The 12,652-nt window shown below is 34.4% G+C and overlaps 1 protein-coding gene across 1 annotated transcript in view; it reads right to left on the reverse strand.

The window, feature by feature from the left end:
• ANKS1B (ankyrin repeat and sterile alpha motif domain containing 1B) overlaps positions 1 to 12,652 on the reverse strand; it is a 407,884-nt gene that overhangs the window by 365,490 nt on the left and 29,742 nt on the right. The window contains exon 2 of the mRNA XM_031552160.1: positions 1,756 to 1,836. Within this exon, the coding sequence (XP_031408020.1) occupies positions 1,756 to 1,836 (81 nt within the window). The remainder of the gene's footprint in view (positions 1 to 1,755; positions 1,837 to 12,652) is intronic.

A 12,652-nucleotide genomic window follows, 5' to 3' on the forward strand; every position in this document is an offset into this window, starting at 1 on the left:
TTCTAATCCAAAATAGAGTGTAGAGCTATTTGTTATTTGTGATGTCTAATGAAATTATGAATATCAATGACCGTCCAATTCTGTTGCTGATGATGCTACCATTATAGAAGGGTCAATGTAGTTTGTCATTAAGCATGTCACAATGTACTTCAGATTACTTTAATAAGCTGAGCTTGAAAGATTGTGTCAGGAGCTGCTCCTTACCCTGCTGTGAGTGTAAAGGGTTATAGCAGCCAGAGGCCACAAGTCCACATCTCGAACTTCCCTCTGACTTCAGCAGGTCAATATTGTGTCTGAAAACACCATTTCAGTTTTGAGTGTTCTGAAATTTAATTCTTCATGCTGCTAGGACTCACTTGAAATACACAATGGATTCAGCTTTATACAACAATATTTTTACTTTGCTGGATAATTATTAGTTTGTACTAAAAGTAGTTTTAGTCTGTTTAAAACCTGAGTAATTTTTGTGAGCTAGGATGTGGGCCCTTTGACATTCAAAACAGTGGAAATGCCAGAAAACAATTAATAAAAGAGAAGATACTGATTTCTCCCTTGTTGAAAAAAGATAAAGCTTAATATTTCATAGTAAGTATTTACAGCCTATAGTAAGGAATAGTAAGAACTCATATCGCTCATAGTAAGGATTTAGGAGTTAAAATATGCTAATGGGTGATTCTAAATCTTGCTACAGAACTAAGTTTTGGAAAATGTATAATACCTAGTTAAACAGTATTTTAATGTTGTTTATTTATTCAGAAAGAGAATATCATATATTCTCCAAAAGATAACTCTTCAGAAAATAAGTAGGTCTCCAGAACACAATTAAAACACATCCTAAAGTTTTAATTTTTCCAAGCAAGAATGAGAAATTTGTGAAATAAATATATTAAACATATAATTATTAAAGATTTGTATTATCTTAAAGATCTGTGTGTCCAAAGTCACTTTAAAGTTACTGCAAATCATTCTCAATTTCAGTTGAGTTCTGATCTCCCACAGCTTTATGTCAAAATTTTCTTCAGTGACTTCTCTTCAACCCCAATTTAGAAACAGAACGGTTGAACACAATAAGTGGGGCAGCTCTCACCTTTGAGATAGTGGGGTCCATCCAAGAACAATATAGACCTCAAAAATTATTCTTGATCTGTCTTAATAACAGCATGCAGTTGGCAGCATGATACAGTGGTAACATGGATTAAGGGGCAACATATAAAAACAGAGGCAACACAGAACAGACTGCCTGTGCAGTAGCCTTCATCGTGAATTTTGCAGGTTTTCCCCATGCTTGTGGAGGAATGCATGTGTTAACTTAGTAAAAATTACAGTCACATAAAATGAGATGGAAATCTTTTTTTCTGTTTTTAAGTGTGCAACTAGTGAGCATTCTTATCATTCTACTTTTACTTTGATAATGATTATCCTATACTGTTCTTGTTTTGTACATCTATTAAACATCCAATGCACTATATATGTGCACATACATGCACACAAGTATACTACAAATTTTTCTGTTGCAAGCAGTAACAATAAGAAATAGATGCAAAAATGAATTTGGAAGAATCAGTATAGAACCTGTAACTTCTGAACTGCATTTCTCATTTTCAATTACTACACGGTAATATAAATGACAGTGTCAAAAATTCTTATATCACTAAAATAATCAGTTCAGTGAGTACCTCAGTGCTATGCTACATATGCTAAAGCACAAAGTTAAATACAATTCTCATAAATAAGAACTAAACATGAGGTACTTACTTGTGTCCATTCAAAGCTGCATGATGTAAAGCAGTATAACCTGAACTGTCTGTGCAGTTTATATTTGGTCCACGCCAGATGCTGCAAATAAAGCACAATTTAAAGTTTTGTTTTGTTTTGTTTCAGTTTGGCAAGTAAAGAAATGTCAGAAATTCAATGTATAATTCACTGAAAGATCACTGCAACAAGTGTAATCAAACTTTACAGGAGACAAATTATTTTTGAAAGACCTTAGCATAGTAAAAGTTATGTTGATATCAATATAATTTATTTATAAAAGTTATTTTACACATTCATCATTATATCAGTCATGAACTTTATATAGGGCAATTCTCAAAGACTAATAACTGTTCTGTCATTTCAATTAGAGCTGTTCTCCCAGTATTATTCTCGTAATTACACTGCTCTCATGATTTCCTTTCGCACTAATTTTTTCACAAGTATATATTCACTGACTTTAGGTCAGTTAGCCTAGCTTCATATAAATGTAAGATTAGTAAGAACTAATCACATCCTTTCAAGAAACACTAACTCTGTCCTTTACAATTTGGCCGATTTTTCTTCTCATTTGCCAGTTACATTTTTACATGAACTATTCATATAAAAATTAATGTTTTATTTTTGTTATCTTACTGTATTTCAGAATTATTTTAGAGTAAGCTTCATTGTAGACCCTGCTTCCTATCCAGTTTCCCATCTTATGAACGGCTCACAAAATAGTAAAGGAGATTTTTTGTTTCCGAGCAGAAAAATGTGACTGATAATCTATCAGAACACACAAACAAACAAATGGAAACTGGATATCAAAGAAAGAGTACCTTCAATTCTTTTTCTGACTAAATTTGAAGTCGACTGCATCCTTTATGGAAGCAATTTTCTAGCTATTTTTTATTTAGTAACACTGGTTTCATTCTTTAATATTATGACCTTCGGAACCCAAGATAATAAATCTTGAATTACAGTATATTTTCTTCAGCTTCTAATACAGTGTTTAACAGTCATTGGCAAACAATATTTTCACTTTACTTCATACTTTAAAATTAAATGCTGCAGTTTAAAGAAAATAATCTGAAGCTAGCAAGTAAAAAGCATTGTTAATGCTGCTACTTTCCACGATCTGCATCAATAAAAAGGCATGTAATGTTTAGCACATGCTTTTTAAAACTCCATACTAGTGGATATATGTTTTATTATCTGCAGAAAACTTGTCACACAGAATGGTCTCTTTTTCTTCATTATTAATCATCATGATTAATTTGATCACAAATTTAAACAGTCGTTTACCCATAAACATTACATGCAAAAAAAAAATTTTTCTGATATGTTGTGTTCTGCAGTCAATGTAGTACCATATAGTTCTGGATACCTCACTTCTTCCTGGAAAAACTGGACTGAAATATTTCCATGGGTGCAGAAAAGCAAAAAAGAAAGGTTTGGGTTTTTTCCATCTGCTCGGAAGTCTAAAGATGTTCTTTTCTGCAGAAGGTAAAAACCATTGTAATTTTTCTGATTCAAAAAATGTTTAACTTCTTGAAACAGTAAAAACTGAGTTATTGAAAGGATAGCCCTTCCATAATACAACAGATGTTTCTGATGTGGCAAAGACATGCAGTCATCATGTAATGGAAGGAAATCAAATCCTTGTTTATTGATACAATGTCTTTTATAGTTTTGCATAATATATATAATTTTCTTATGCACTTGATCCTGCTTTATTCCTTTGATTTGTATCAGTTTATAGGAGAAAGAAGCAGAAAACTAAAAGTGTTATAAAACCTCATATTTTAAATAAATGTATAAACAATTAGAATATTAACTTACTTGGTCTTGCTTGCTTGCTAGCTTGCTTTGGTTTGGAGTTTTTTAGTGTTTGTGTCTCCTGGTTTTTCAAAATGCAATTCGTGTATCATTCATTATGCATTAGGCTTTTTCAAAAAATAAATAATAAAAAATGGTCCTTAAAGTTCTTTCCCCCTTAATTTTCTCCTTTCATTCAGACATGCTTCAAATTATTGTTGTAATTCCTCATTTTGGCCTTTGGATGTATTTTTCAATAGTGAAACCCCATATTGATACATTTTTTTCCAAAACTTAAACTATATAAATGCAGCTATATGAAGCTTCACAGGACACTCAGGTTGGGATACAAAAGTGCAAAGGACAAAGGAGTGTGAGTAAATGCTGATGACTCAGAGACACGAGACGGGATGGAGAGACTAATCATTATCACCTCCCAAATGGTACAGAAAGTCACATTCAAAATTGGAACTTGGTTATCACAGAGTTACAGAATTGTAGGAGTTGGAAGGGACTTCTGGAGATAACCTAGTCCAACCCCCTGCAGGTTCCTACAGTAGGTTACATGGGAAAACATCCAGTCAGGTCTTGAATATCTCCAGAGGAGACTCCAAAAGGTCCCTGAGCAGTCTGTCCTCTGTCATTCTCAGAGAAATTGTTTCTTGTGTTCAGATGGAACTTCCTGTGTTGTAGTTTTTACCCGTTGCCTCTATCCTGTCACTGGGCACCACCAAAGAGAGCCTGGCTCCATCCTCTTGACTTACCTTTTAGATATCTATCTAACTAAAGTACTCGGAAAACACAAGCAGGACTCAGGTGTTTTTCTTCCTTTGTACCAGTGTAGGAATTCCTTTCTATAAGGTCTTGCATTGCTATGATATTGCAATATTATTTCCTACAAAAATTAATGTAAGTTCAGTAAATGCACTGGACGTTTATGCTTTGATTACTGACAATCAAATTCAAATCCGATGGTCTGCAAACAGAAATCCTTACAAACTAAATAGTGAGTGGTCCATTTAAATACCTTCCCTTGTAATCAGAATATAGCAGGGCAAAAGTTTAGTGGTGTATCAGACTTCACAGAAAATTGGGGTGGAGAAAGAGAAGATGCCTAAAGAGCCCTTCTTTGGCATCATAAATACATACAATACATGAGGAACTGTCAAGCATATTGATTTATCTGTGTATTGAAACACTTAGATAGTTACCACAAAATCCACACACAGGAGAATCTGGAACTATAAATTATCAAAATTCAAGCTTTGGAAAACAGTGTTCAGTGACAAAAGATTAACAGCTCTTTAGATTACCATTAATTTAGAATGTTCTGGAAAACACAGTTGTACTATTTTACTATTTAGTTAAAGCTGCCAGAAATCAAACTGCTTCATTTTATATATGTTAGTGAGGTAATTTTTTTTCCTATGCACATCACTACATCATGGAAATCTACGATTCTTACTAAATTTTTAGAAATTAAATATATATATTTTTTTGTAAAAAGCAAACAGTTTTCAGTCAATGATGAGCTAGAACACGATCACAGATGAGTTTCTTCCACTACAACTAGCCAAAATGAGGCACTAAAAAACTGTCTTGTTATGCTACTTCACCTATACTGCCAAAAACAGAAAGACCTTTTAATAATAGCTTGCTCTCAATGTGGACAAAGAAAATTGACCTTTTGAAGTGATTCAAATATTAATTGGACATAGGCTTTACTTAGTAAGAAAACTGTGATTCATTTCTTTTTTACAAGCTGAAGATAATTACAACAAATAGCATTTCAAAACTGAGCTGAAAATGACAGACTACTTGAGAAAAAGTTAGGTGATTGATTTGCTATTTTTCAGTGGTCTTTGCTATGTCTTTTGCTATATGGAAAAAAATAATTGTGAAGTGACTGTTACACACATATGAACAAAAAAGCAAGGAAATGAAAAGTTAATTCACTTAATCATCAGAACACAGGGATAATATTTGCTGTCAACTGCATAAGAACATACATGTACAGAATGTCTGTCACAACCTTAAGTCTGTGTTCATCATATTTCTCATCTGCACATATACTCACAGTATTTCATTACTCATGTACTAACAGTTATGGTCTTAATGTGATTGTTCTACCAAGATGAAAGGAAAACATTTTGGTAAACAGTAAGAGTTGTTAAAATCTGAAGAGACCTGCTTGATGACTTCAGTGTCTATCTACCCATTGGTTTCATTTAAACTTTATCTGACAAGTGATACCTCTCTTTGCCATTTCCTTCTCAGAAATGATGTGGCAAAGAAGAGGATGGCACTGCCTTGATGAAATCAGTTCCTTCAGAGGAAAAGGACAGAGGACAGTGTTCGTGGCACATATTTGGGGGGTCTAAACCCTGTCAAGGGCTGAGAAACCTAGCATACGCCTTAATCTCACACCTCCCACTCCTCTCCCCATCACCCCAAGTCTTCAAGATACTTTGAAGATGTTCCTAGAGATCTACTTTTCAGAACTACAGAAGTAGTGAATTTTATAGTGATAAGTCAGTTCTAGTAGTGGGTCAGTTCTAGGGAATCCTAGGCTTCGTCCTGTTCCCACTGATGTCAGCAATAAACACCAAGCAGCTCATATAAATCCAGATTCTGTATTACTCAAGTGTTCTACAGAAAAAAATATGGAGTTATATACATACAGATATTTGTGTTCTGAGTCAGTCTTTCAAAATTGCTGTGTCTATTGTTACATAATCTGTCAAACACATTGCCAAAAGATATCAGAGTACATAGTCAGGTTCTTATGCTAAATATTGTTCTGTCTACATTCATACAAATTTTCAATCACGTAAGCTGAGTTTATACAAAATATATGGACAAATTAAAGAGCAACACTGAAAATGCATATTTTTGCACAATATTGTATACATCATCATTTATTCAGACACATAATAGTAATTTTATTTGCTGTGATCATTAGCAAAACAGTTCCCAATCTCTATGCATAAATAAATCAAATTGACAACCATGTTGCTGTAACCTATTTAAAGAAATAATGTTATTTATCAAACATAGAAGTGCTTAGTTTTAGTAAATTTTATTTTTTTTCTTCCAACAGTTTCCTCTTTGATAGCATCCAGTGTTATATTAGCTATCTTACTCTGTATAAAGAATGTATGTCCTTTTCATGTACAGCTTTACCTATTATTTACGGTACTTTGAATTTGAGCTACATTTTTCAATTCCTTCAAGGAAAGTAAACTTAAATACTTGCTTTAGTGAAACTGAGCAAAAACCCTGATAGAAATTCACTCTTTAGAGCATAATAAATACCATAAGGCATCACAGAATCACTGAATATACTGTGCTGGAAGTTATAGGTTTAAACAGTCAAAAGTAGATGATTTCTTGAAAAAGGCTGTGCCAGTGCCTCACTGCTCTCTGAGTAAAGAATTTTCTCCTACCATCTCACATAAGTCTTCCTTCTTTTAATTCAAAGCCATTCTCCTTTGTCCTTAATAAAACTCGGACACCATCTTTTTATAAGCTCTCTTTAAAAACTGAGGGGTTACAATGAGGTCTCCCTGGAGCTTTCTCTTAGCCAGGCTGAACAGGGTTTCTCTTGGCCAGCTCCCTCAGCCTTTATCCACAGAAGAGGTGCTCCAGCCCTCTGATCTTTTTTATGGACCTGCTCTAACAGTTCCACATCTTTCTTGGGCTGGGGGCCCTAGGCCTGGTTGTAGTATTCCAAAAGGGACCTCACAAAGGCAGAGCAGAGGGAGACAATTGCCTCCCTTGCCCTGCTACCCGCTCATTGAACTTTAACAATATATAAATAAACATACTTTCAACTGTGTATTGAAGTACTTTAGTTGTTTCACTGTGAAATGCATTTCAAACACTCTTCATTTTTGAATGTGTGGCATATGCTTAGCTTGTTTTGATTCTTGCTGCCTAGTGGTGTCAGTTTAAATAATACAACAAAAATTTGTGGTCAAATAGTTTAAGAGATTAAGTACGTTAAGGCTCTACAGCAGCTTATTCCATTCATTTTCTTTAACCTAGATCTTGTTACAGTCTTGGCCCTAAGTAATTTAAGCCTGGAAAAATCGAGAACTTTACTGAACTATGATGTTATTTAAGCATCTGGTGTAATTTTAGAAGCACAGTTGTTTAAATTGGAAAAGACCTTCAAGTCCAACCGTGAACCTGATGTAATGAGTACCACCACTAAACCACACCTCTCCCTGTCATATCCACACATCTCTTAAACACCACCATGGATGAACAGTCTATCACTTCCATAGGCATTTCATTCCAGCACTTGACTACTCCCTTCCATGAAGAAATTATTCTGAATATCCAATCTAAACTTCCCACAGTACAACTTGAGATTATTTTCTTGTGTTCTATCACTTGTCACCTGAGAAAAGACATCCTCCTCTCTACATCCTCCTTTCAGATGGTTGTAGAGAATGATGAAGTCTCCCCTCAGCCTCCTCCCCTGTAGACTAAACAACACCAGCTCCCTCAGTTGCTCCTCCTGTCTTTTTAGTCCCTCAACCAACTTAATTGTTCTTCTTGGCACATCTCAGCATTATAACTATTATGAATTCTATTTTATATTGTAACACATTTACATATTAATAGGATATTAAATATCAGATGTTGGACATAATATTTGTATCGACTATCATAAGTAATTGATGTTCAGTATTCTACTTCCTCCCTCAATACCATAAGCAAGAACTGTCTATTCATTTAGAAAATGTGAGTCTGTATGTCTAAGCACTGTTACCTTGAAGTCTCTTAAATAGTTGGATATCATGCATGAAGTTCATTGCAAGTATATACTGTTCATTATCAAGACAGAAAGGATGACAAAGAAACTGCAGGTTGTCCTTCCACTTTCTAAGTGTATTATAAGTGGCCACATTAATCCAACAAACCTTATTTCTGTAATAGGCCAGGAGTTTTACAAGATATTTGCTTGTACAAGATGTACAGGTACGGTCTACATTCATAGTAACGAGAGATTATTATTGAAATGGCATGCAGGTAATAACTGAAGGCAAATCTAGCTTCCATTTTACTTCGTCAATGAAGACTTCTAAGTAAAGGAAATCACACTATGCAAAAATTGTGAATAAAATTCTGCTCAAGTATCACCATTCCTGCCTTCAAGAACATGTAGAGATAAGGTAAGAAAAGAGCATAGAGAAAGCCATTTGGTTCCTTACTGTGGATATACAGTAGGCATTCAAAAAAAAAAAAAAAATGCTGGGAAGCTTCAGGAGTGTCTGTGATTCTACGCATCTCCGAAGGGCAGAGAAGTGTTTCTTCCTCCCATCTGCTGTAGAAGCCTCTAGTACACATACAACTCCTTTTGAACGCTAACTGGGAACAGGCAAGTAAGGATAAATTATCCCTCCCATCTAGCCTATCAAAGATAGGACCAACAATAACAACCTAATAGTGTTCATCTGTACAGGGCATTTCTTTTATATACATTTTGTTTGAGTTCAGAATTTGGTTCTGAAAGTCTGTCTTAAGAATTATATGCACAAAAATGAATATCAAGCAGTACAAAAAGAGAAAAAAAATCATAAAAATAACATTATGAATTTAGCACTACAAGAATGTTTATCTTTTATAGATCATGATTCTTTCCTCCATAAGGAGGTACAAGAGCTGGTTAGAAAATGATTTTTTTCCAAATATGCAAACAACAGAATCATCACTTAAAGTGACAACATAGTGTGGAAGTAAAAAGGCTAATTAAAACAAATCAAATAGAACAAAGGCATCATATCCAACATCCTATGACTCAGGAAATAATATCTTGGTTGTAATTATTATTTTTCAAGTTTTGCCAAATATCACTGTTTAACTGAACAAACTTAACAGGCTACATCTACCCAGACTAACATTTAAAGGAAGGTGAAAGTTCTTGGAAATATACAAATGGCTTGAATTTCAAATAGACAATCTAGCATATGTGCCCATATGAATGGTAATTCTTAAAATTGTCAACTATAGTTTTGATTGGAGAATTATAAGGCTATTAGAGTCAGGAATTCCATCTGCCATCCACACTTCCTTCCATGGAACAAGCTGAGAGAATGCCAGTTGTAAATGACAGTTCAGTGTGTAGTTGAGGAGGGGCAAAATCCCAAATAAACAGAGAGAGACCAAAGTTCACAACATCAAGAATACCCTTAGCCACAAGTTTCACAGAGACAGTGTGATACTGCTGTGCATTATCGTTTGAATAATCCTAGGGCAACAAAAGGATTGCAATTGAGGGAAACAGAGATGGTCTTACAAAAACATATTTTGACAGAGTTAGGGTGTAAGGAGCAACTCTAAAGGAACAAGAAAAGCAAGAAATTACAGAATATACACGAGTACATCCAGACTTCAAAATGCCCAAACTAAGCCAGCACAGTACTGTGCTGTATAATATTTCATTCATGTTCATCAGCACATCCACAAAGGAACAAAAGAGACAACAGAAAATGGGGGAGCTCAAACAATAGTCTGCCCTAGCTGCTCCAAAGCTCATCACAGGGGGAGTCATCAGCCCATCAAAGGTCAGTCTCTACAACCCCAACAAAGCACAGAAGCTCAGGAGAAGGTGGGAACCTAAATTACAAACTCAGAGTAAGAAATATTTCGGACGGGGCTGTCCTATGAGAATCTACCTTTGTTGTCCACAGGTGACATCCATCAAGATAAGGACATGCAAGACATGCACCTTTTCAGCTGAGGGTAGTTACTGTACAGGGGTAAGGTACATATTATGGGATGACACAATACAGCCTAGGAGATGTTTGTGGAAGAACCAAAGGAAAAACAGTATAACTGTTATACGTTTCATATTATATGTTGGTTTGTTGTTTTTTTTTAATAAAGAAGAAACACTGATTTTTTTGATGATGTAATAGGTAATAGGTGATAAAATGGTCATTCTTCATTAAAGAAATCTTGTTTTTGACCTTTATCTAACCAGAAAGAATTCATCATTCGTTATGGAATATTCATCTGGAAGTACATTGTCTGGATATATGGCATAACACTGTGGCTATATCCACAGAGCAATATGTTCCTGACCAGTATTGGTTAGCTTTGTCTTATCCTTACAGTCAAGACCAATTTGCCTTGAGTCGTTAAAAGGGAGAAAGCTTTCAACAGTTATGACTGCAGGGTTTCTCTGTATTTCAGTTGTCTACAGGGACAAGCTGAGGTTTTGCTTAGTTCATAGCAAACCTAGTAACTCCAGCTTGTCAGTGATGAGTCAGACAGATACTTGGATTCATTCCAGAGTTCTGTCCTTGAGAATTCAGTCATCCAGATAGGAAAAAAAATGTTAACTCTCATTCTGCATCATCCTGCACCAGAACTCCATGTGAAGATCTATTAATTGCATTACTAACTCCAAAGCTAGATCAGAAAGCAATATCCTTCATAAGCAGAATCACTGATGCTTAAGCAGTCTGAATTATGTTTTTAAATTGTTTTTACAGTATCTCCAGGTATACCCTTACATGATCTGAGCAATCCAGAGTAATGCCAAACAGCTAATGCTGAAGATCATTGCGCCAGATTAACTGTTCTGGAGGTGGCAACTCCACATGGCATACCATGTATCATGGATTTAGGCTGCCTTCGTATATAAATTACAGAAGTTCCACGTTGTTGTTATAAATCAGATCTACAGGCTTTGTTTAAGGTCACTAAATTGATCAAGATCAACCATTTGCATTAAGCAACATTAGCTTACATAATAGAGAAAAAAATAAGAAGACATAATTAACTGTATGTTTTTCAGTACATATATAAATACATATATTGAACTCCAATTAGAAATACAAATTGTTCTCAGACAACTACTCTTTAGTGAAATTATACAAACAGTAATTACTTTTCTGTAACTACAGCAATGAAAGTGGATCTTCTGAAGGGCTCTAAAAGCCCTTGCATATCTCATGACTGTAAAATACGCTTTTGTAAAGATATCTATGGACACTGAATTATGTTACATTTTATCAGTATTTTCTTTAGAAGAAAAGAGTATGTTCTCATATAGACCACTCCAATTTTTTTCTTTTGTAAATAACTGAGATCTAAAATTCAAAAATCACCTTATTTCTCATGTTAGAAACAAACTGAAACAAGGTCAAACTTTCTTTCAAGAACTTAGATATACTGACATATTTTGTTAGAAGGGATTTTTTAAAACTATTCTGTTTTAAAATCAGCGGATTTAAAAACATTTAAATGATTAATTATGCATCTTGAAACATTTATTGACACTTTGTTATATATAATGAAAACTCCTAAATCTCTCATACTTTAAGCAGCATCAGGAAGTATACAACACATACTAAAAAATTTGAGATGTGGATGTTGTTGTAACTATGACCTCATTGCAGAATTACAGATTGTTCATCCTAGAAACCAACAAAATGAGATTCTTTGTTATGGCTCTAGGATATATAGAACAGAACTCTCTATAGAATTTGCAATTCAGCAATTTTTAATACGTTGTCTTCCATTGTGGGTTTCCTGAAAAGCAGAGAAATTCAAATAGACACTAGAAAAACAGGGATAAGAAAAAAAATGCTATGCCTTCTCCCCTTAACTCTAGAAGGCTATTTCATATCTTATTCTCAGTTTATGCTGAGACTGCATAACCTCAAATAGAGTCCTTGTGGCATCTGATCTTTAACACACTGGGTTATTATAATGTGATATGTTTGTATGTCGTTAGCACAGTATAGAAAATATGGATTAAAAAGATATTGGATGAAGCTTTGTTGTGTGGGACAAAAATTAATAAAGAAGGAAATTTTTTACCTAGGAATAATTTGGGCAAAACTTCTCTAACCTATGTTCAAGCTAATCAGAATAGCTGGACAAAAATAAAAGCATTTCAATAACAAAAACAGATAATTAACCCCATAATTTCTCCTTACAGCAGCATGTCATGTCTGAAATAATATCAAAACAGAAGTATGCTACTAAGGATGCATTTCATTTGCTCTGGTTTGCCAACAGAGGTCAGAATTACTTCAGCAGCACCCAAAGCATTAATATGATCATGACTGGAATTACT

Source organism: Meleagris gallopavo, chromosome 1, assembly GCF_000146605.3.
Source record: "Meleagris gallopavo isolate NT-WF06-2002-E0010 breed Aviagen turkey brand Nicholas breeding stock chromosome 1, Turkey_5.1, whole genome shotgun sequence".
NCBI lineage: Eukaryota > Metazoa > Chordata > Aves > Galliformes > Phasianidae > Meleagris > Meleagris gallopavo.